General features: G+C 42.4%; 1 protein-coding gene across 1 annotated transcript; it reads right to left on the minus strand.

Moving 5' to 3' along the window:
• Positions 1 to 12343: 12343 nt before the first annotated feature.
• LOC309718089 (transcriptional repressor scratch 1-like) lies at positions 12344 to 21533 on the minus strand. Its single transcript, XM_082553082.1, has 2 exons — positions 20572 to 21533; positions 12344 to 16667 (listed from the first exon to the last, which is right to left on the minus strand). Exons 1-2 carry the CDS (start codon positions 20684 to 20686, stop codon positions 15940 to 15942), a joined length of 843 nt encoding a protein of 280 aa, XP_082409208.1. The 5' UTR covers positions 20687 to 21533; the 3' UTR covers positions 12344 to 15939.
• Positions 21534 to 26475: the final 4942 nt, after the last annotated feature.

Raw genomic sequence — 26475 nt, forward strand, 5'->3', positions numbered from 1 at the left:
GTGTTGAGCATGTAAGAGGGCGGGTTGAGGAATCTGAAAGATTACACTGTAAACCTGCTATCTTACAGTAATGTTGTTTGCAGCTATAATGGGTGGTGTGTGTGGTAACCATAATGTTAATGGTTGTCTGGTAACAGTTTAGTGTTGAGTGAGGTGCTCGTTGAGGAGTGGTGGCTTATTTTCTGTGGACTGCTACCATCCTTTTGTCTAATATTCCCCTTCATACTGTCACATCTTTTAGGGCATTTTGCAAGGTCATGAGGATTAGAAAGAAAGCAGAGAAAGCAGTTAAGAAGTTATGTCCTCTGTTTGGACTTCACGCCTCCGTTTGGCCTTCTTAGTGGCTAATTCAAAGCTTTTATGTGCCAATTGTGAGGAGGGAACCTGTGACCACCAGGACTGTCAGGAGGTGGTCAGAGGAGGCAATAGCGGAACTACAGGGCTGTTTCGAGGTGACCGACTGGGAAACACTCTGTGAGCCTCACGCCGAGGACATCAATGGGCTTACTGAGTGTATCACAGGCTACATAACTTTCTGCACCGACTCCATTGTTCCAGCTCAGACTGTTCATTGTTACCCAAATAACAAGCCGTGGGTGACTAAGGACATCAAAGCCCTCCTCAACAACAAGAAGAGGGCTTTCAGAGGGGGCAACAAAGAGGAGGTGAGGAAGATCCAGGTGTTACTAAAGGACAAGATCAGAGAGGCTAAGGACAATTACAGGAGGAAGCTGGAGTGGAAACTCCAGCAGAACAGCATGAGAGAGGTGTGGAGGGGCATGAAGACCATCACTGGATTCAGGCCAACCAACAGCAGGGGAGCTGAGGGAGGTGAGAATAGAGCCGACGAGTTGAATCTGTTTTTCAATAGATTCGACACCACAGTGTCTGCTCCCACCCCCACAACCTCACCTGCAGTCAGCCTGGAATCCAGAGCCACACCACTGTGCCAGCCTCTCTCTTCACATGTTGCCTCCTGTGAGATTCCTGACACCCCTCCCCCACCCATCACCTTCACTCAATACCAGGTTGAGATGCAAATGAGGAGACTTCACTCAGGCAAGTCTGCTGGACCAGACGGAGTGAGTCCCCTTGTCCTCAAGACCTGTGCCCCCCAGCTGTGTGGAGTCTTTCATAAACTGTTTATGCTGAGTCTGAGTCTGCAGAGGGTCCCGGTGATGTGGAAGACATCATGCCTCGTCCCTGTACCAAAGACGCCTCGTCCCAGTGGCCCCCAGGATTACAGGCCCGTGGCACTGACCTCCCACATCATGAAGACCCTGGAAAGGCTCATCCTGGACCAGCTGCGACCCATAGTAAGACCACATCTGGATCCCCTTCAGTTCGCTTATCAGCCTCGTCTCGGAACAGAGGACGCCATCATCTACCTGCTCAATCGTGTCTACACCCATCTGGACCAGCCGGCGAGCACTGTGAGGGTCATGTTTTTTGACTTTTCCAGCGCTTTCAACACCATCAGGCCGACCCTCCTGGGTGATAAGTTAGCAGCGATGCAGGTGGATGCTTCTCTGGTGTCCTGGATTGTTGATTACCTGACAGGAAGACCACAATATGTACGTCTCCCACAGTGTGTGTCTGACAAGGTGATTAGCAACACAGGGGCACCACAGGGGACTGTCCTCTCCCCCTTCCTCTTCACCCTCTACACCACAGACTTCAGCCACTGCACAGAGACCTGCCATCTTCAGAAGTTTTCTGATGACTCTGCGGTGGTTGGATGCATCAGCAGGGATGATGAGACAGAGTACCGGGCTGTGGTCGACTCCTTTGTCACGTGGTGTGAGCAGAATCATCTGCAGCTTAACGTGGCAAAGACCAAGGAACTGATCGTGGACTTCAGGAAGACCAGGAAACACTTGACCCCTGTTTCAATCCAGGGGGTCAGTGTTGACATTGTGGAGGACTATAAATACCAGAGGTGTGGACTCGAGTCACATGACTTGGACTCGAGTCAGACTCGAGTCATTAATTTTATGACTTTAGACTTGACTTGAAAAAATGTTGTAAGACTTGTGACTTGACTTGGACTTTTACACCAATGACTTGGGACTTGAATTGGACTTGAACCGGTTTACTTGAAAAGACTTGATATTTTACCCCAAATATAAAATTTAACATGCATATTATATAGAGATTGAAAATGTGACGTCATTCACGGGTAGAACCGCAAAGGATTCTGGGAACTCGTGGCAAGCGGTACTAGCGCACGCAGGCTTTCAATTGAAATCAGTCACACAGCGATAAAAAGAAACACAAAAATGTCAAGAAGCTGTTGTATTATTAACTACAATAGCCGGTCGCATGACAGCCACGGGAAGCCGACGGGTAAAGAGATCGGTTGTTATCGGATTACGTCGTTGAAGAGAAATTGTTCGAGCCATGTTTCCGAAGTAACAAAGACGCGACTGGATTGCAGCCATTCAAAGATCAAATATAACGTCCTAGAACACTCCAGCTCACAGGTTAGTCTGCTCCAAGCATTTACACAAAGGTCAGTCTGCTGTTGTAGTTAATGCGTCATTTTCATAACATAATTGGTGATATAGGTTACAAGCAAGTCTGGCGCTGAACAGAAATTGTCGCGCTATGCTCCTTTATTTATTGTGCATAAATAGTGAATTGTCCTGACACAATATTGCGTTTCGCTTCTGTTATTATGGTACATTGACAAAAACATATACTTTTATTCACAGAATAAAACAGTTGTTTTGTATCACTAATTGTCCAGTGCGATTACAGCATACAATATTATTGTCACTGCTACATTTCTGTAAGGCGTACCAGAAATTATTTCCACTACTAATTAATTACCGTTAAGCTCAAAGGTTATATTAATAAACGGTTAACGATTGTGTATTTATGACGACGATTTGTGAGACTGGTAAACTTATGATACGTACGATGGTCTTTACTTTCTACACGGTGCATTTCAAGGTCCTGTACCCATCCGTCGGTAAACTGTACCTGGGCTTGTTGCAGTGACCGGAAGTTACTAAACTTCACGAGTGTATGCACTCACAAGAACCGTATAATTATAAATATGCATATAAATATGCTACGATGAGATAGCTGACTTCATCTAACTAGCAAATGTTGTCCAGGCTACGTTGGTGATGCAGTTTTTTTAATGTATATGATATTTTTGTCATGCGATTTTAAAGCCGGTGTTGTGCCAAAAAGTGATTGTCTGCCAAAAAGTGATTTCCAGTGTTTCTGTGTATTTTTTATGTGTAATATCTTTACGTATGTTCGTAAATAGACTTCGGTGAACAGGGGATACAAAGGGGTTACATAAAGAATTAAAAAATTATCTGTTTTTTAAGTATCTTTACAACTTGTACTTACATTATAACCAATCCGGTCCTTTATCCCCACTTAAAATATTTTTACAGAACTATTGTAATATTTGCTGCCATTTCTGCTGTCCTGTTGGGCAACTTACTCTTACAAAATACATTTTTAATGTTAATGAGATTTTTTTTACTGCATAAATAAAGGTTATATAAAAGTCGCTGCCAAAAACTGATTGCGGCTTGTATCTTGCTACACGAATGTTGTTTGTGGCTCAAGATGACTTTATGTCATCCATAAGGGATGCATTTGACATATGTTTAACATATTATAGCCCAACAAGTTACTTATAGCACTTTAAATATGAGCAATCGCTTTTTGGCAAATACCGGAAATCAGTTTTTGGCAGACAATCACTTTTTGGCACAACACCGGTCCTACAACCGCATCCAAGAATAACATGCAGCTTATCTCAGAACTGTCGGTGAAAATTATTCTTGGAGCTAGGTTTAATTGAGCTGCATTTTAAAGAGGTGCAATTTCACAATTTGTGTATATTTTCTAAGTTCACTATTTTGTCATGTGTTGAGAAAAACACAGATTTAAAAATTACATGGTCTAATATTTACATTTAGCATAACTGCAACATACTTTTTTTTTTTTTTTTTTAAAGACTCGAAAGGACTTGAAATTCAAAATTTCAGACTTGTGACTTGACTCGGACTTTTACACCAGTGACTTGAGACTCGACTCTGACTTGCCTGACATTACTTGAGACTTGACTTGAGACTTGAGGATAAAGACTTGAGACTTACTTGAGACTTGCAAAACAATGACTTGGTCCCACCTCTGATAAATACCTTGGAGTACACATTGACAATAAACTGGACTGGGCTAAAAACACCACAGCACTTTACAGGAAGGGCCAGAGTCGTCTCTATTTTTTGAGGCGACTGAGGTCCTTCAACATCTGCCAGAAAATGCTGAGGATTTTCTATGAGTCTGTTGTGGCCAGTGCGATCCTCTATGCTGTTGCATGCTGGGGGAGCAGGCTGAGGGTCGCAGATGCCAACAGACTTAATAAACTGATCCGTAAGGCCAGCAATGTTGTGGGGATGGAGCTGGACTCCCTCAAGGTGGTGTCGGAGAGGCGGATGCTGTCCAAGATAAAGACAATGTTGGATAACACCTCCCACCCACTCCATGACATGTTGGTCAGTCACAGGAGCACGTTCAGTGAGAGACTGAGATTACCGAAAAGCACCACTGAACGACACAGGAAATCATTCCTGCCTGTGGCCATCTCCCTGTACAACGCATCCACTTAACACACTGTTTGCTGCTACAACTACACATGTTTCTTTTCCAAATATTTATTTATAAGTGACTTATGTATGTATGTATGTATATATATGTATATATTGTACTATTCTTAGTTAGCGTATTGTCTGTCTTGTCTTAATGTTGGTTTAAAATGGAGCACTGTAACAAAAAATAATTTCCCCCAGGGATCAATAAAGTATTCTGATTCTGATTCTGATTCTGATTTAAAGGTCAGTGCAGCACAAAGGTAAGCATCCCCTTAATGTCTCAGATTATATTAAGACAGGTGTGGAGAGGCTGGGCATTTTGACATGTTTAAGTAGGAATAGCTGTAAATAATGACAATAATCAAAACTGGCTGACATTTATGTAGGTGCTTCAGTTTCAGGGTACTGGTAATGTGCATACTGGCTCACTGCCACACTTAGATAGGACAGATAAAGTATTTACCGAAAGTATTCACTCACGTATACAAATTATTAAATTCAGGTGTTGCAATCTCTCCCAAGGTCACAGGTGTATAAAATCAAGCACCTAGGCATGCAGACTGCTTCTACAAATATTTGTGAAATAATGGGTTGCTCTCAAGAGCTCAGTGAATTCCAGCGTGGTACCGTGATAGGATGCCACCTGTGCAACAAGTCCAGGCATGAAATTTCCACACTACTAAACATTTCACAGTCAGCTGTTAGTGGTTTAATAACAAAGTGGAAGCAACTGGGAATGGCAGCAACTCAGGGTCAGTGGATGCTGAGGTGGAGAGACTACAAGCCAGTTACAAAACAAGGTCTGTAAATACATGAATGAGTTTGGTGTGGAAGAACTTGACTGGCCTGCACAGAGTCCTGATCCCAATCTGATAGCACACTTTGAGATGAGTTAGAGTGGAGACTGTGAGCCAGGCCTTCTAGTCCAACATCAGTCTCTGACGTCATAAATGTGCTTCTGGAATAATGGTCAAAAGTTCCCATAAACACACTTCTAAACCTCATGGAGGTTCACTGAAGAGATAAAGTTGTTATAGTTGCTAAGTTTGTATCTACATCATATCAAACCCTTTGGATCAAGAATAGGATGTTTCAAGTTCATATGCATGTGAGGGCTGATGAGTGAATACCTTTGGCATAAAGTGTACTTTGTCACTGTTATTTGTTCTTTTTCTAAGACTTTAGATAAAAATGTTCTGCTGTGTAACATGCTTGTTTAATACTGAATAATGTTTTGTAATAAACAACAATTCGAAAAGCTAGAGAAAGTCTTACAACTTGATGAGTTATCAATATGATGTGTTAAGATACATGGCAAAAGCAAAACGCATGGCTATTCTTGTGAAACTTTTGATGAATTGTTAAAATTTCCATGCTTCCTATTATATTGCATTAAAAAAGATTTCATTTAACCATGATGGGAAGTCAAGTAAAGGAATAATTGTTTATTACATACTAGAAACAGCTGTCGACTTGCGGTTTTAGCTCTGTGTTGGGTCCACATGTAACATGTGAACACACCAAATTTGGAAGGATAACTTCCCATCTCTGGAAATGCAACCGTCCAAGAAGCACACTAATGCACAGATGGTATGTAGGACATTATGTTGCCGTGTTGGCGTCTTTCACTTTGACTCTATAGACTCACCCTATGTGTGTGTGTGTGTAACTCAATGTCATAGCAGAAAAAACACTTACAGCACAGGTACCCCATGACAAATAGCATCCTTACTGTTCTGTTCTTTTTCTGGGCAGCTAATAGAGTGCTGATATCAAAAAATAAATATGTAAATATCATAATGTTGCAAATGTTGGGTGGAAGATTTCCACGTTGAGTCTGATTCCTGTGCTCCTGCAGAACCAGATGTGGGCTCCGCTTACAGCCTTACCCACCAGTATCACCAGTAAATCCGGTGCATGGTAGGGGTTTTTGTTCTTTTCATTCCACATACTATAAAGTGATTCAACAGGCGCGAGCTTAACTCCAGCAACAAGAGTCCTAGTCAACAGTGTCTGTGTGTTTCTCTGTGTGTGGGGGTGGATGGATGTGTGCATGTGTATGTGTGTCAGCGTGCAAGTGGTTGGCGCTATTAAACATTCACCAGCTCACTCAGCTGCTGCTGTTGCTGCTGTTAGGTTCCCAATCTGGGTCAAGTCTCCCTCCTCTCCTCCCCGAGCTACCTCTACCCCTCCACCCCGCCTCCTTCCCTCTCTATCTCTCTCTTGCCCACTCACTCGGTCTCTTTCTCTCTCTCCCTCTCTCTTTCTGCTCAGCTCCCTAAGTGCTTTCTCTCTGTGTCTGTTTCATTTCCTCTTCTCCCTCTTTCTCCTCCCACCTTCTCTCTTTCTCTTTTGCCCATTTCTCTTGTCTCCTCTTGCTCTCTCTAAGGGAGTATTTGCTTAACTACACAGCTCAGAGGCAAGCCCATGCTCTCTTCCAGTGTCCAAGTCAAATAAAAGACTCTTATAAATTTTTGAGTGACACGATGAATAATTTGGTATTTTTTTATGTGGGGTTTTCAGCATCAGATTTTTTTGCACTTCTTTGCTAATGAGGCATTGTGTTCAGGCAGAGCACCTACATGGCATCAGCTGCTCCATTCATGCTTCACCACAAGTGGCTCCTTCATCAAGGGCTTTGCTATCACTTAACTAATAACAGAGCTTATTCTAGTGTCACAGACAGTTTCACAGCCACTCTTGCTGCTAAATGCAACAGAGATTATCATGTTTGAAGCTGATTTATGTGGCAACAAATATGATGACTTTTAAAAAAACATGTTTTTGTTTGGTTTTTCTTGTTTTTTCAAATAAACTGGACAGTGGAAAGACCAGGACAAGGTGGGCCTCGGGGTGGATTCATATCCAGTGAGCTAAACCAACACCCAAGATGATGATGGCTTTAGTAATTGCGGCTTTTGAAACAGCAGCATTATTGCTGTGCTGTGTTTCCTCACGACAACGAGGAGAAACAGCAAGTGTCCTTGTTCTTGCAGAGTCTCTAAATGTAGCATTAAATGGAGCAATAATAATCAACCTTAACATTCTTTATGTAATTTCAGAGAATAAACAATAAATGCTGTTGTCGCGCATGTACACGTGCATACAAAAACATACATTTCGGTAAATGAGTGAAGGACATTTCAGAGCAGGCCGCTAAACAATAAATAAAACATATCGGCGTCTCCCGTCGCTGTAAGTGCAAGCACCGCTGCTGCTGACACATCAGATGTGCTGCCTGCAGTGCACCACAGAAGTTGGGAATTAGGAGTTACAAATAACATATGTCATGATGATGTCTGGACTTTTAGTTGGACTTGAGCTTAGTTTTCCCTTCTGTCTTCATGACTGTCACCAGCTCGACACATTGTGCTTGGTAGTGAAACCATTTGATTGACACTGCTGTAGAAATAATACGGGCTTGCCTTTTCAGCTCACTTATTTTCTGGCCCCGCAGCTGTCCTTGGAGCAGTTTTGTCTTCTTGCTAAAACAATAAATCATCCACTGTAAGCGAACCACATCGCCTTTGGCCGAACAACGATGAACACACATGCACATGACTGCACAAAGAATTTAAACATAGACGTGCTCGCAATATCGCTGCAACCATCCGACTGAGTAAAGCTGTTGAACTCACATTTTAACATCCCTACTGTGTAACGTACGCAAGCTACAGGTAAGATACGTTGCACACTGTGTCTCCTGAATGCATCTTACATATTAAAGAAGTTCTTTAGCCATTAGGTTTCCTAGCAGCATCCATCCTGTTTCCTCCTGCAAATGTTTTAAATATGTTTTCTTGCCTGAATATTGTTGTTTGGTGCGAAGAAGCATTAATAATAATGGCATAAATGTGTAAAGCTGCTATCACAGTATGTCAGCTGTCAAGAAATAAATAAAAATAATAATAAAATGTTATCTGTTTGCAGCAGCATGCATGAGAAAAAACTGCAAAAGAACAGAAGAAAGAGAAACAAGGAAAGGAATCATTCCCCAGCTATCTCACTACATCAGTATTGTCTGTTGTATATATTTATTTTTGCTAATGGCATAATCACTAAGTCATGACAGGAAACTCCTTTCTGCAGCTTTGCATTTCATTAACTGCTTGGTGATAAATTGAGAAATTTGAGCTCAACATCTCCCCTCTGCTCCTTCTACACCTCCACCTACCAGAGTTGTGAACAGCACTTTTTCTCAGCCTGTTGATGTTTCTGATGACAGCTGCCATTTCTACAAATAGCCTCGGATGTGGTGAGAACATTCACAACCCTGTCCTACACCACTTCGCTCTTGACAACGTGCACGAGTGGGTGGGGAAGCTGTAGCTACATGGATACAGATATTTTACTGTTCACTGTTTGCCTGCTGATAAAGCAGGATGCAAATCTAATCTGTGGAGTAGATGCACGTACTGTTTATTTATCCATATCCGCATGGGATTATATCGAAGTGGTGCAACATAGCCTCATTTATGATGGTAGCAGCTCTGGGAGGGTGTGTTTCATTAGGATCACTTGTAAAATTTCGAGCCTAAAACTCAATTACAAAGGCAGCGTTAAAGAAAAACTGCAAATCTTTATCAGATCAGATGAGGAACAGCAATGCTGCCTTCATCTTTTTGCCCATAGCAGTTATGAGTATACCTTCATTGTAAGAATAGCGCATATTTACATTTGCTTTATCACATTCAACAAAGTTAATTTGGACTTCAGTTAAGAAGTGCAGGGTAACACACTAAAGCAAAATGAAAAATACTGTTGAAGCTAAATTTTTCGGTCTGATCACATTTCAGCTTGTTCATCATTTAAGGCATTTTCTAAATTAATACGCGTTTTCCCTGCACAGCATGGAACTACTTAGTCCATAAAGCACATTACGATGCCTGTTTTAACAGATGACATCACAGAACCCAGAGGAAGCCGGACTTATCACTGCACAACCTCATATAACGAGATGGGAGGAAGTGAAATGAAATGATGAATAATGTGCTCGTTAAATTTGTACTTTTTCAACTTGCAAAACATTTCCCGCAGCTGATCACACGACAGACTCTGCTCCCTGATACCTGGTGTGACCTGCTCTGCAGGAGACAGCACGGAGGAATTAGGTTCACTCTAAATGTCCGGGTCAGGCCGAGAGTTTTTCTTTAACGATGGACATTTGGCAAAATCCTTTGATCCAAGTTGGATCTTGCTGAACTAATCGCATGAGTCAGCAAAACTTCCAAAGCACAGTTTCCTTTACAGCCAGGACACACTAGAAAGAAAAATAGGATGACAACCTCCGTGGGACTTAGAGAAATTGATGGTTATCCGGAGATCACAAAGATTTTTTTCACTTTCAGCGACCGACTCCAAGTTAACCAACTGAGCTGAGTTTGCAACCACTGGCTGACCACAGGTCGAGTAGTGGGAGGCAATCGGTCTCCAATCACTGCAATCACTCTCAGACAGATTGGTGAAGGTTCACAAAGTATTGACATGTAATTTATAAACACAAACAGATTCCAACAAATTTCTGTTAAGTGTGAATTTCTCTGTGTATGTCAACATATTTGCAATTTTCACTTATCACAAACAGATTGCATACAGTCTCCAACTTGATTCCACTCAATTGCAAACTGACACCAGACTGATTTGGTTCTATTGCCATTTCACTATAAGTTGGGTGCAAGAGGTGACAGACCCAGTACGTTTCTTCAAAACGAAAGTCAAAAAATGTACATGCGTTCTGACTGGATATACTATTGTTAATTGACAGCGTCATCATTTTTAGTTACTTTTTGCATTAGAATTAACATAGCCTGCATCAAAAACATGGTGATCAAGTCAAATACTAATGACAAAGTGCATTTTGTGAGGATAGGAGTGTTGAAAGGTTCACAGAGTTAAACGATGTGGGAGAAAGACGGGTGGAGGTGGACAGCAGAAACGATGACATCAAAGAAAGTAAAAGAGTGTGGAAAAGAGGGCAGGTGTAGAGGTTTCTGCGCTGTTATCAAATGCCATCGAAATTAAAGTCAGCGTGAGGTTAAGTGAAGAGGTTAATGTCACTACTGGGGACCTTTAAACTTAACTACAGTTTTCACAGATCAGATGTGAACTATCTGAATATAACCTGTGGTATTTTGATTTTATTTTGCACCCTCAGCAGTCCTTCACTTCCTGTTACAAGTAGTGGTTGATACACACATGCACACACACACCAACACACACAGTGTTAATTTGACTTGCCAGGGAGGAAATAGTGTGATTCGCTTGAGTAGGTCCCTGGACATGAATCTAAAGACAGTAGGGAGCGTGCAGAGCAATCAAGTGATAAAGCTTATTATCTGAGAGGAGCTATATTCTAAGACTTATTATCTACCAGGAGTTAAATGACTTTCAGGTCCTCAAAGGCCTGGTGGCCTGGTTTGACTCGGCAGGAGAGAGAAAAGAGAGGTGGCAGGAGGAAGAGGGATGGTAGAGGACAAGTGAAAAGGGAAGGAAGAGAGATGTGTGAGAGAAGCAAACAGGTGATGCCGGCGAAGGGGAGGGAGATGAGAGGGGGGAGGAAAGGAAACCCAGATGTGAAGAAGGAGGAAGAGGAGGCACAGAGGTGGAAGAGAAAACCAAGAGGATCAGAGGGGAAGTTGAAAGGCAAGGTTGGGAGAGGAGAAGGTGATTCATAGGCGTGGGCAGTCACTTTTCTGTCTTCATACAACTGCTGAGAAACCAATCTTCTGTTTAGGGTTGGCAAATATACTCCACAAAGCTGCAGGGTTCTGCATTGTGTCTTTGTTGAAGCAGTTCAGGTAGTTTACCACTATAGATACTGTAGATAGTTTATTGCCTTGGATACCACAGGTGTTGGCATAGCAACAATAGATTTGGAGTGTCTGTGCTTACTAGGAGCAAACATCGGGGCTGAACTGTTACTTCACTTAAGGATGAGCTACCACATGATTGATACAGTGGAGCAGACTTACAGCTGCAGCTGTACTGTAGTGCATGCTTAATGTGTTGTCCATTATCAGAGAAACAGATGTAATATAAAACAATCAGACTGGGGTTTTTTGCATTTTTTCCAGCGTGAATGAAACAAGCTGAGGGGAGGAAGTGATGGGATTCATTCTGGCATAGCACGGCACATGAAAACAGCGTTGTCACATTTGCAGTTTACGTTGCAAAAGCTTTGAGTTAAAGTAGCACACATAGTACTTTTTAGGGATGAAAAGTGACTAGACTACTGTCTCAAACATTTAGGACTGTAGGTCTATAAATCCATGCTTTTTCTGTTCCCTCGGGGGTCTACTCTCTGGTTTGGAAATAATTTTGGATCACATGCTTCTGAGCATCAATCAGGGTTTGTTGGTTTTGTTATCTTTGACTTCGATTTATCCAATAAGGTTATTAACAAATGCCTTACTGAAAAAAAAAAGTCCAACATTCCCCTACTTAACAAGTGTTTAATGTCCTAATACAGAGTTATCACGGTGAACATATTTAACCATCAAGTCAGCTGTGAGTTTAATGTTAGCCCAGTGCCTGTCTAAATATACAATATTGACAAAGCTAATGCAAAGTATGGGCTGTTTAATCAGAGCAAGTGTTTTTCTATGCAAATGAACTGAGCACTCTTTTGACTTAAAAGGCAAACTCACTGCAACAGCATGAACTGAAGAAGAAGAAAAAGCTAACAGGAATTTTAATAACTAAATCAATTAACACAGTGTCCATTACCTGCAGGTCAAATTACTTCCTGATTTCTATTATCTTGGATAGTAGGAAATACATATTTCTTAAGACATGACACAGACTACAACAAATTGCCTTGGTTCGTTAAGATTATTCTTTATTATGAAGTGCCACAAAATGCTTTGTGTTCATTGTGCTTACATTGTCTGAATACTGGCTCAAAAAAACCCAGGAGGTCCTCACTCTGCAACAGAGATCCAACCCTCCTGAGGTAAGGTGTGTCAGATATCACTATACAGCAGTAAAAATGTCTCAATCCAAAGGATTCTTTACAAACCCTCTTGCAATAAATGATTATTTAGGTTTATTACCATTCTTTAACTTGAAAATACAAAAAAGAAGAGAGGTCAAGCTAGTACAAGGTTTTTAATTCTTCTCTACCTGAATTCTAGTTAGTTTCATTGTGCTACTTTCTTTAGGGTGGAGATGACTAAAATGGAAGTGCTTAAAGAGGCCAGACCAGGAGCTTGGCCAGAGACAGACACACAGACAAACAGACTCAAAACGAATCCTTTCTCCTTTAAAAACCACTTAATAGCCACACGTCCACTTTAGCCCTAATACATTTAGACTACAGTGCAAAGTTTCAACCAGAGTTTACAATGATACAATTTGGGATAAGTAAACAGAGAAACTGCAGAGATGATACTTTCACCCTTTTTTGTCCTATTCTTACGTCTACTATCAGTGTCTGAGAAACGTGTGTAGAAAAATAAAGGTGATGCTTTTGTTCTCTTTGCGTAAAGGGAATCGCAATCATGCTTTTAACACTGTTTTTGCAGCTGTTTGCCTTTTTTGTATTTATAACTGTTGTTGGGTATTTTGGCCAAAATCATACGTAAAAAGGCAAAAGTGCTCGGCCATAACAGACTGGAGCGCTATGACTAATCATCTGATACAATTCAAGTAATTGCAGCTCAAATCTAGTTCATACATCAAGAAAGGAGATAAGACCTACAATTTGCTGACTCACACACTGATTCCCTCAGTCACAACAGAAGTGCTTCCTTTAATATTGCCTTTAAAAAAAGTTTCTTTGGAAAATATAATTGTATTGTACTGTGTTATTGTGCGGCAAAGCATTTATCACAAACTGTAGACTTTTTGACTTTATAAAATTGTCAACCATGGCTGCCTTTGATCATTCATCTCTGAGATAAAAATTTGTTTAGCTAATGCATCCACATAACCGTGCTGTCCTTTTGTCCGTGTGCCCTTATAAACTGTGTTCAATACGGGCCAGTCCGGACTTACACTGAGTGTCTGAGGAAGCACTGCAATTACAAAAAGCTTTCTTTGTTAAAGATTCACATCTGAATATTAAACCTGTTCTATTTTTTTAATTGCTCAAGCTTCACTGTACACAAAAGTTTAGTCACCCCAAATGGCTCGTCAGCAGGCACCGCGTGCTCACATGTGAGGACGTGCACCCATGCATCTGTGCACCCGTGTTTATGTTTCTTTGCGAGATTACGATGTCGACATGCTGCATTTTATGATGAACACACAAACATTTTCCTGTGCAAATCTGTGTGTCCTCAGTCTGTCTCCTGGGAAGCTCCATGAATCTGTAGAAAAGGTTTCTGAGCTGCAGAGAACTGGGTTCAGCAACACTGGTATTGACCACCTAGATTAAAGGTTAAATCTTCCATGGGGTCGGGGTTGATTAAAGTTAGCCTGTCCGTAGGTTTCTCGATCTTAGAGTTACCCTTCAGTTGGCCCAGTAGGGGTGAGTGGGGACTACTGCAGAATAATCAGGACTCAGTCTGGTGTATCTACAACAGTTGTAGCTAAGCTGCAATCTGACCATCAAGCTAAAGTGCATGCTGTTCCTGTGGTTTAAGAAAGCACGCTTTATGGGTTGGAAGCGAACCGGAAGAGCAGATGAGTAATTGCATTTCGGCTGAAGTCGACTTTGGTTCAACTTCAACTAAACTTTGTTGTTAACAGATAGCAGCTGCATGTCATATATGCTAGCTGTCAATTAAGGGTGATGGATATCTTATTGCATATTTATCCAATCTGATTGCTATTTTAACCTTAACATAAAGATAAAATTGGTGTTATTAAACTTGGCCGACTGTGACAGGAAATACTGTTTAAACGCATTTAAGTGTCATTTTGCCATCTCATAAACATCAGTAAACCACTGAATTTTGATGTATGGCCAATTATCCAATCTAAGTATCCAATCTAAGAAAAGGCCTGAGCCAAAGTAAGGCCTTGTTTGTTTTTGTTAACAATTAAATCACTAGAGCTATTGCAGAGCAGGGCAGTCAGGGTCATACAGTAGTTATCCTACAATAGGCCTCTCACCCAGCAGGCAGCTGATCCCAGCCTCTCTAGTCTACATCCTACATTAGTTCTACTCACTAAGAGGCAGGCAGTGCATAACAAGAGAGGAAAGACAGGACTTTTCTTTTTGATACTCTAACACTACATTGGCATGTTCCCTGATGTCTGTAATATTAGTATTTTTTCTGTTTATGACTATAGGTGAAGTAAAACATACCTGATTTTTAAACTGCTATACAGTAGTAGGTAATACTTCATAACTTCATCATAAAATACCATGCATTAAGTGATTATTGCTTTTAAAGAGTCCTATGGAGGCTCCAAGAGAAAAAAATAATAATATTGCCCTCGGGTTCTAGCTATAGGATTTTGGCAAAAATCATAAGCTTTTTATGATGTTGGCATAGGTTTTCATAATTTTTTTCTGTTTTCTTTTTTTTTTTTTTGCATGCAATAACGTTAATAAGAAAAAAGATATTAACAACATAATAGGAAAAAATAGTACTCAAAAAAGTGACATATGCTTTGGCCTGTAGTGGTAAAAAGAGGTTGGCAAATATCCTACATACATATACAGAAATTAAAGTGCAACAAATAAATGGCAACACTTTTCATTGTTATCAAATCAAGTATAAACACATAAAAAAGAAAAAAAATGTCAAAACAAATAAATCAATAAATAAATAAATAGTATTTTGACCTCAGTAGTGGAGAGAATATGGTCACTTGGTGCAGCAGAGCATTATTATCATTATTATTACTATTATTATTACTATAATTCTTCCAAAAAAGAAACAACATCAGAATGAAAAAACTTTCACTGCATTTGAGTGCAGGGAGGAAACTAGTAGCTATAGGCTTACTATTGTCTTTGTCGTCATCCTCATCGTCATCCCTTTTTCCAAAATATACGGAGTCATACTGTATCTAGAAGCCAGGAGGAAGTCAGTATTAATGTCTCCATCCTCAATGGACAGAGGAAGAGGACGTGAAGAGTTTTGTTTTGTTTTTTGAGGAAGTGCATGCGTCGATCAGTTAAATCCTTAAGTGGGCAAATCTCAAGGAGAAAAAATTGTGCTATCTTCATCATATTCATTATCACGAATAGGCTCCAAGGGAGGCGAGGTGGGGGAGGGGGCAGAGGGCCAGTGAGGAGGGGTGAGGAGGGAAAGCAAGGTCACATTCTGACCCAAAAATATATTGTTTGTGTCTGCAGTTAAGTCCGTAAGGGTAATTGTAATTCACGTCTGCAGTTTTGTCTCGTTTGATCTATATGGGGGGGTCATGCATCTAGGGGGCCGAGAGGAGAGAAGGGGCCTTTGAAGCAGGCAGACTCATAGTGCTTGTTCAGATAACTCTTGAGCGCGAAGGTCTTGTTGCAGCGTTTGCACTTGAAGTGTTTGAAGGCCGAGTGGGTCTGCATGTGAGCGCGCAGGTTCGAGCGGTCTGCGAAGGCCTTCCCACAGTGGGCGCACCCAAACGGTTTCTCCCCTGTGTGCGAGCGCATGTGGCCCTGTAAAAGCCAAGGTCGGCTGAATGCCTTTCCGCACACGTCGCACTTGTGCTTGAGGTCATGAGTGAGCAGGTGCATGGCCATGGCGGGCATGGACACGTACACCTTCCCGCAGGTCGGGCATTTCTTTGCCAGCTTGCTGTCCAGCGAGCGATGCGTTTGTTTGTGCCGGCTCAAGTTGGAAGACGTGGCGTAGGTTTTGCCGCACTCGTTACAGGTGTGCCTCTGGATGGTCCTGGGGCTGCTGAGAGCTTTCCTCTTCGAGCGGCCATCGGTGATGAAGAAGGCATCGACTGTGTAACCCTCGCTCACTGCAGCGTCTCCATTGATATAACCATCCGTGAGTTCTGAGCCAGGGCTGTCAGGAGACTCAGAGTCGGGAGCCCCATAGTCACTGTGGATACCATCGTAGAGAGGATCAGGAGAGGGGACCTTGATGCCACTGTCACTCTCACCATCGTACACAACAGGGCTGATGTAGTCACTGATGTAACCAGCTGTTAATGGAAAACAAACAACAGTATTAGCATATTGAAAAGAGAGCTCATCTTAACATGGTATGGAAATTTAATGGTGTACAGGACTTGACCAAAACATTAGTTACTGGTGCCCCTATTGACATAACTTGATAGGTAGTAAAGAAACTGCTATGTTAAGATTAAGGTGGCAAAACATTTTCTCTGATCACAGAGAGATCCATACCAACAGGAAATGTGAAGGGCATTAATTCCTGCACGCGGAGAAAACTGCAGGAAACACATGAATAAGTCCAGATTAGCATTAAACTGCTGTAGCCTGCTAGACAAGCTTATCTTTCAGTACAGATACAGTAATGACAGAGATTCAGTACGCTGACCAGAATTACACAATCTGAATTGGTGGAATTAAATAAGCGCTTACTCACTGATGCAAACTATTATAATATGCCGTTTGGGATATACAGCTGGCTTTACACAGCTGTGTGATGTTTTCCCCTGAATCTTCTTCCCACTCGAGTGCATTTATGTTTATAATAAAGACATAGAGAAGGGATAAATATTTCAAACAGCTGGTTCATCCCACCAGTAACTTGTTGCTGACATGTTACTGTAGAAACACAAGAAAGCCTCCACCAAGTGTTATGGGCAACAACGACAAAAAAACAGTGACATGACAGGTGTTACTGTATTATATTTGATGAAAAACCGATTTGAATTTCCTTTTAAATAAAACCACATATGGCACCAAAGTATGTGAAACATAAGGCAACAGTAAGATCTATTCCTCATCTCATTCTAAATGTAGAGATATAGATTTTAAGAGGCTTTTCAAATGTGAGTGAGCACACCACCGTAACACTGCCACATCTGTGTCCAAGTCAGATCCCTGCATTTGTCTTACAGATATTATAGTCTCTGTAATCAGCTCACAAACAGCAGATCAGCAGCAACAGGAGCTGCACGTAAAAAAATGTGAATAGACATTTTAAAATACTGAGCGTTAGTCACTTGCCTGCATAACTGTGGACCTTAGCGGTGTATTGAAAGGGTCTGCAGGGTTAGGGTTTGTTCAGGGATAATTCAGCAATACATTTCCCTTAGCCATCAAAGGCTGCAGTCAAGACACTTCTTCTGTAAATGGTAAATGCACACAAGCTGACCCTGAACTCGAGAGAGCTGATTTAGCGTGTGAAAATGAGCATCAGCACCATGGACAGATCCAGTGCAGTGCGTGTCAGGGGCACGATGACGGCAGGCCTGCAGTACCGGCTTGTGGTGTGGTGTTTCTTTTCTATGTTTCACAAATCTGTGGAGTTGATGACTTGGAGGACAGGCTTTAATTACAGGAATCCATTGAAAAGCTGTACAGGGACACACAGCACAGTCAGCTTATGCTCCTGTTCCCTGATGATTGATGCATTTTTGGAGAAAAATAACGCTCATTCAAATTTTATGTGGAAAATAATACATATGTACTTCTTTAATGTGTACTAACCAGCATTATATATAAACAAATGGGTCATACATTCTTAGATTTAAGCGTAAATCAATACCTTTGTCAAAATGCACTTGTTGTACACTGTTGTTTATGTTTTTAATATGGATCGACAGGTTGGATAAGTTAATAGCTCCAATTCATCCTTAATTGTCCCTGAAGACAAGCTAATAGTGGCAATATTAGCTGAGCTTATATCAAGCTGCTCCAACAAAAACTATCAATAGAAACACATTAGGTTCATCACATAATAGAGTGTAAAAATGAACTGGAACAATAACCAACCTATAAGATAAGATCCAACTAATCAATGTTTTTGAGAGGCTGTTATTGTGATGAAAGCACGAAATAATGACCACAGGTTTTGGGACACCTGCGTCGTAGATTCCTGTGCTTATTACTTATGTAGTCTCGGTAATGAACAAGCAACAAGCTCCATGTGACGCACATATTCTATCTCGCACGTATGATCACAGCCATGTAACATCCACTACAACGTCCCGTCACATCATTCACTCACAGGACGCAGGGCGGGACATAAATTATTCCAAAGCCGGTTCGTTCAAGCAGAAGGTTGTTCCCAACACTGCGTTCTGCTGTGGGCTGACTCTGCTCCGAGCCATGTAGAAGCTGCATTAAGCTGTTAACATCGCATGTTAGGGATGGAGACAAAAGGTGGCCGGGACAGGCTGAACAGGCGGCTGATGGCGTGTGAGACCTAGCAGGGCTTGTTAACTTCGACGTCATAAATACATCGCTGACAGCTTTCTTGCTTTACGTGCTGAGAATCACAGACAGGTCCGCGCATGGGACGCACATGTTAGCCTGTGGATGACACTGGGACGGGAGTCATGCGGTCTACACGGGCAGAGGCATCGCTCTCTTTCTTTTCTTCCCCCTGTAAAATGTGACGCACATAGTTGCAGGTTGTGCGGAAGTTTTCAGCTTTGGAGGAGCACAAAACAGCCAATCATTTTGAGTCTTTTCAGGATAATTACAAAAGTCACCCTCATATGGCTAAAGAAACGTCTGAAAATGGTATAAGAGAAGAAATGCATCCACATTCAACAGTTACAGCGTCATAGCCACGGTGCAGAAATCTGCCAACACTGCAAAACTGGGACAGGCACACCTGTACAGAGCACGAGGGGGAAGGGCCACGCACAACGTCGAAAGATGAGCCTGAGATGAGACTCGTTTTATATGCAAAGAAGAAAGCAATGTTTCAGGGAAACACTAAAAACCTGAGTGTTTTACAAGACAACGTTAAAACGATGTGTATGCTTCACCTGCAGGCGAAGGTGAAGACTTATGTCAGAAGACCATTATGCAGCTTTTACACACACACACACACACACACACACACACACACACACACACACACACACACACACACACACACTTATCAGGAGATAACCACGATGTTTCATCAGATTGTTTTCTGCAAACTCAGAGCTACATGGGAGGCAGCTCTTGTGCATCTCAAACATCACCCCGAGCTTGCAGAAGCATAACCGCAAAGGGTTTCGACTAAAACCAAGTGAAAGTGAGCTCGATATGAATAACCACTGTCCCGTTTCTGTCTCCTTTAAGCTTACTTACACTGCGAAGGGAGAGAAAGACCCCGCTGGGTGTAAGCCAGAATCGATGAAACATGCGACGCGCTTGATTTAGTTGATTTCACAAGTGACCTTTTCGCTTCGGCGGCAGCTCAACTCCTAGAGTTGAGCCCAACGCTTCGACCGAGGATAATGTAACTTATGTACCCCGGTAAATAAAGTCTTAGACTGTGCGGTGTGGTAACATCCAGTTATCAGAGTGCATAGTTTTATGAGATTGACAGGTCTTCTGTGTTTTACTGTCCGAGCTCTTTTGCAGAAGTGAAGCAGCATGCAATTCTTTCACAGTCTGTACTATTGATAACGCTTTGCTCCACTTTGATATTTTTCAATGCGCTGATTAGTGGAGGGCTTTGAAGCTTTTATTACCCGTGAGAAAAGTAACAAGCGTGTGGTAACTCTATGCTGTCTGATGTTTTGTAATTATCTGCCTTGATTACACCCACATCACCCCACAGGTAGCCAGCCACTCTGCAATAAGTTTCAGAGGTTATTGATGTTAGATGATGCTATACGCAAGATAAAAGGTGAAGAAAAAACGAAATGCGGTGCTGATACACTCTGAGTTCACGCTTACATTTTATAGTTATTGGTTGGCAGGAATGTGCACCGGTGTATCAAGCCCCAGGGTCAATTTTTAACGACCAATCACAGGAGGGAATCCCTTTAAGGCACAACAGGTAAATCCTGTTGAAGTCTCAGTCTTATTTCGGAAACATGTTCCCACCTTCGCCAACCTCCTCCTCTGTGAAATCGATTTTCTTCCGAGACACCTGTTAGTGCGCGCTGTGTAGGCTGCATGACCTACCTTTGTCATGTAGCCGCAGGCTGAGGTCTGTCCTGTGCCGGTAGGCGTTCTCCAGATCCGCCCCGGTGGAGAAATCATCCAGTTTCACCTTTTTTACCAGGAAAGACCTTGGCATGGTGGTGAGACACCGACAAGCTGCGCACACACACGCACTCACAAACACAACGACCCACACTCGCAAACACAGCCGATCGCCGACAGGCAGGCCAGCGTGGTGATTCGCCCGTGACACACCAATCAGACCGGCGGGCCGGGGGAAGATTGTCTTCAGATTGGGGAGAAAGCGCGAGCCTTGAATTGATCCGGTGAAAGAGTTGACGATCAACAAGCGCTTGTGTGTTCTTCCTCTTCTGCTCCGGTCTCTCTCGCTGTCGTCTGTCCGCCCCGTTTAGTCCTCGCGCACAGGAGGAAAGAAATGCAACTTCAGCACCGGACAGCTCCCTCCGAGGCGCGGGGAGGGGGTACGGGGGAGGCGAAGGGGTTGCCTCGTGCTCTTTTGAGCTCGCGGGAAGGCTGCAGACCAGGGGACAGAGGGCTCGCGAGCAGTCAGGGGAGATAAATAAATAAATAAACGAAACAGGCGATGGAAGACACCCCGCAACGCGCTCGGGCCTCTTTAAAGAAGAGGAAGAGGAGATGGAGCAGGGAGAGGAGGAGGAGGAGGAGGGAGGGAGGGATGCGAAGAAAACAAGAGGGAAAATTGAAGGATAATTTTTGGAAGCTTTTCAGTAAGAGAAAAAAAACGGTCGGACACCTCGTCCTCCCCTCTTTGCCAGAGAAATTAGTCCTTTATTCCACCTGATGACGACCACTCAGGCCGGTAAGAAAAAAAAAGAAATCACAGTAAGACTCCCTGCGGACGGATGCATCAACAGCATCCCTTCTTTCTCTCCTCTCTGTATCCCTCTCTCTCTCGCTCTCTCTCTCTCTCTCTTCCCCTCGTCTCTCTCTTTGCAGCTTCCGCGAGGTGTTCCCGTGAGTGTGCCGTCTCGCGATCAGCTGTTGGCATTTATACGGCGCAGTGAGAGAGAGAGAGAGAGAGAGAGAGAGAGAGAGAGAGAGAGAGATGGGGGGGATGGATAGACGCACGAGTAGAAGGAGTGCTTAATTTAATCCATCCCACATCCCCGGGGAGCGACGACTGGCCCGGATGATTTATTGAAGCTGTTATCACCCCCCCCCCCCCCCCCCCCCCTTTTCTTCTTTCTCTGTCTTTCATTCTCCTTTCTCCCCTTCTCTTCATTTGTGTGTGTGTGTGTGTGTGTGTGTGTGTGTGTGTGTGTGTGTGTGTGTGTGTGTGTGTGTGTGTGTGTGTGTTTGAAAGAGAGAGAGAGAGAGAGAGACGCCATGTTTTGAGGAGATAAGACTGAAAATTATTATTATGGTTTTTTAAGCTCATCGATTTGATTGCGCTATCGCAGCGTGTAACACGAATTTTAAATATTGTCCCATTGTGCACGATTCTTAGCAGTCCATGTACTTTCGTTTTTTTGGGTCTCCCCCTACATTTGAGCATATTGTATCTTTTCTTTCTCTCTCTCTCTTTCCTTTCCCATCACATGGATTTTACGGCGGAATATTAACTAGCATGCTGAGAGCCTACTAATTATCATTAATGTCGCCCCGAAGGCAAATGGTTGCAGACCAAATGGAGTGTTTTACAGTGGCTGAAGGTAGAGTACTGTCAGCTCCAGGGTCACACCGAGTTCACTGAAAACTTTTCCTGCAAGATGTTGATATTATGTAATAACAACAGCGATCTTTTAAGATGAATGAATCACATGTATTTAGACTCATGTTCCATGAGTATGAGATTAATTCAGGTTATTTCACTGTGAAGTGGAAGAGGGGAAAGTCATCATTTCAATTAGGTAGTCCAGTGTTTTAAATTTGAGTGTCATGCATGATCTAAAATGTGGCTTTGCATGGGCAGACGCAATGATTACACAATGCTGTGTTGCTTTGGGCCTAAATGCAAGTGCAAATGTCTAAGATTAAAGGTAAAGTGTTGCTTTACGTTTTTGAACAGCTGGAAAGTTGATAAACATCTGTTACAGGTTAGCGGGACCTCATTGGATAAGTCAGATCCAGAGAGAACACACTTAAAGATCAGTTTGTCCTTTTAATAACTGGTGTTAGAGGTTATTGGTGGGAAATCTGTGGGAAATTTGAGGCTAAAAACATTTAGCTTCAAAGGTATTAATTAAAATTTAAATAAACACATCACTTTCTTAATAAATGCTTTAATGTGTGTTCAATCATCTCTTTCTCATTCAGAGAAAAATATTGCATTATCGCATTGTAATTATTAGATTAATAGTACTGTTCTCCAGTACAGCTCCAAAACTATTTTATTTGAGGAATATCAACATGTGAGGAAAAATTATTTGCCAGATAAATATTAAAGATTTAGACTATTTATGTCTAATGACAGAAACATAACAAAAGGGATTTTTGTCAGATATTTATTTATTTTTTAGCTATGAGGATCATCCTTGACTAAGACTTTTTTTAATCTTCAATCTTTCTTTTGAAGTAAATTAACTCATAATCTCTGTCAGACAGACAGATGGAGAAGGACAGCACACGGATGTCAAGTTAGAGAGGCAGATTTGGAGAAGGAGGGGTTTATTTTCTTTGTTTGCAGTGATGATAAGAGCTTGTTTGAGCTCAGTGGATGGATATCTAAGGACCGGAGGAGTCATGTGAGCAAAAATAAGTGTGTAGAAGTTCAAGGTGGTTTGGTGTGACTTGTATGTATGTGCACTTTATATTGATTACAGCCCATGTGACCAGTGCAGTCTGTGTGTTCAGTATTTTTTTGATGATAAATCATGACTGTGAAAGCATTCTGTGGATTGTGTGTGTGTGTGTGTTTGTGTGTGTGTGTGTCCATCTGTTGTCCTTAATCAGGGAAAGAGCAGATGAGTTCCGTCACCTGGAGACTGGCTCAGGGAGGTCCAATTAAACACACAAACTCACACACATACACACATACACACACAACTGGCCTCACACATGAACACACAACACACAACACCCTCTACAACAACTGTCAGTCGACTAAAATAACCCACAACATTAACAATGTGTTTCATCATCACTAGTGGATATGTGGGTCCACACACATACACACGCTGACAAACACATATGGCCTAATAAGACACACACACACACACACACACACACATCCGATGCACTGAAACAGGTCTTAGTACACACAGGCACACTTCAGACTCATGCATAAAGGTTTAAAGTGCTTCATGTGTTTAGATTAAGTATTAGTTGACATTCAGCATATTGAAAATTAGTTTTACTCTTAATTCAAATGCCAAAGCATGCTAGGCGTCACTCATTGTGTCTGTATCAGACCCAGGACGTGAGAGTAATTTCTAAAGATATTTCCCTGCAAAGTACATGAGTGTGAACTGTAGTCAAAAGTGGAAAGCTCTGGGTGTTCTCTGTCTGCTGTCATCCTCACACTTCGCTAACAGCGGCATACTTTATTTTTAGGGAGGTTTTTAATTTGTGAGGAATATATATATGTGTGTACTTACTGTTTGAAATGTTTGAATGGTGTAAAACGTGTACCTTCGTGTGTCTTATTTATTATTGCAGTAGAAATAGAAGTGATTACACTCCTCATAATTTAAGGGGAGTTCCCTTGCCTCCTTCCTGTGACTGCATTACTGTTTTAGTAAAGTTTAACCTTGTAGTTTCTGTCAAAGAGCACCCAAAGCATTTGTTTTAGGTATTTTTCTCCACCCACAGAGGCTGACATTATGCAATGTCCTTCACACTGTCCGAGCTGTCACAGAGACTCTGACTTCCACTGATAACGGTTGTGCAAAGAGCCGGACTGTGCAGTAGTCCATGGACAGCCACTGGCGCTATAGCTACTTGTATACCTCCTGATTGTTGCTGGAGCTGAGCACCACTGATTTTTGGGGAGGGGTTTTAGAGGCTCATTGATCTTCTTGTATCCTTTTTCCATTTTTGTGAAGTCTTGCGGTTGGAGTTTTCAATTCTTCTGCTAATTCTCTTCGATGAAGTAGCACAGTGCAGAGATACAGACACCATCATCTCCTTTTTGTTTCACTGATGTTTTTTTAATCACAGGTGTAGTTAGTTTCACTGCGTTGGGTTTCCACTTGTTTAACAATATAGTTTTCCTAAAGCATTTTTTAAAGAGAATGGAATATTTTTTACTTTAAAGGAAAACCGTGTCTCGGGGTCTTGTTCGCGAGTGATGGGAGAAGGGAGCTGGAGATCGACAGACGGATTGGGGCTGCGGCTGCAGTAATGCGGACGCTGCACCGGTCAGTCGTGGTGAAGAGGGAGCTGAGTGTAAAAGCGAAGCTCTCAATTTACCGGTCGATCTACGTCCCTACCCTCACCTATGGCCACGAGCTGTGGGTAGTGACCGAAAGAACGAGATCGCGGATACAAGCGGCGGAAATGAGCTTCCTCCGAAGGGTGGCTGGCCTCTCCCTTAGAGATAGGGTGAGAGGTTCGGCCATCCGGGAGGGGCTTAGAGTAGAGCAGCTGCTGCTCCACATCGAAAGGAGCCAGCTGAGGTGGTTCGGGCATCTGGCAAGGATGCCCCCTGGGCGCCTCCTGGGCGAGGTGTTCCAGGCATGTCCCACCGGGAGGAGGCCCCGGGGCAGACCCAGGACACGCTGGAGAGATTATATCTCTCGGCTGGCCTGGGAACGCCTTGGTATTCCCCCGGACAAGCTGGAGGAGGTGGCTGGGGAGAGGGAGGTCTGGACCTCTTTGCTTAGGCTGCTACCCCCGCGACCCGACCTCGGATAAGCGGATGAAGATGGATGGATGGATGGATGGAAAACCGTGCTCTTCAATTTTGAAATTAGACAGGTATTTGGAGCCGATACGACTTTGAATCACGTAACATGTAAAAAATCTTGCTCAGGGGTGCACTCACTCCTGTTGTAATCATGTCATGATGTTTGTTTTACATTATAAGACTGATAATGATTCATAGTGCCAGAGAAAAAGACCTTCTATATATTTTTGTTTTAAACTAAAAATAGAAAATGAGGCAGTATTGTCGTTACGTAAAGAGTGATCCATCCACTGTTAAGGTAACATTTTCTTCCATCTTCCCCTGTTTTTCTGTGTGTGTGCACACTGTAAACCCTGTTAAAGCAAATCCTTTAATTTGAATCTTGAGCAAAGAAAAAAAAACTGGCTTAACGTGTGTGTGTGTGTGTGTGTGTGTGTGTGTGTGTGTGTGTGTGTGTGTGTGTGTGTGTGTGTGTGTGTGTGTGTGTGTGTGTGTCAGGCCTGAGGTTAGTCGTGATAGATGTCCGGTGCATTTTAATTGCCGCGGTGCCACGTCAAAGGACGACACCTGTGTTGTACACCAAACACAGAGACGCTGCCCATCTGCTCTGTGTACATTTTGAGTGAGGATGTGTGTAGGTGGATGTAGGTGGGTGTACAGGCAGCCATGCGACAGGCAGGCAGCATGTGCAGGTCCACTTGTTTTTCATCATTGTATAAACAGACCTAATTTTTTCAGATGTATCTCTCATTATCATATCTCACCCCTGTGTGACTACACATCTGCAGTATTTAAGCATCTTTCAGTATCACTTAGTGTATCAGCATTACATTTAACTTATTATTTGTGTTATAATTTTATTGTTATCATGTGGTTTGGGTGGTTTTTTTTTCCTCACTTAAAACTTAAAACAAAATATTTCAAGTGTCAAAAATCACATTTCTGCCTCTTTCCCACTCTCTGTCCCTTTTTGCCTCTTATTTCGTCTTTCCTGAAGGTGAGTCTCTGTTCCGTCCTAAAGCTGTTCTGTCGCAGTAACGCTAAATATTGCTGAGCAGTTCTTCTCATCAGGCACACACATACACACACACATACAT

This window comes from Aulonocara stuartgranti (genome assembly GCF_965226115.1).
Source record: "Aulonocara stuartgranti genome assembly, chromosome: 11".
In the NCBI taxonomy this organism is placed as follows: domain Eukaryota; kingdom Metazoa; phylum Chordata; class Actinopteri; order Cichliformes; family Cichlidae; genus Aulonocara; species Aulonocara stuartgranti.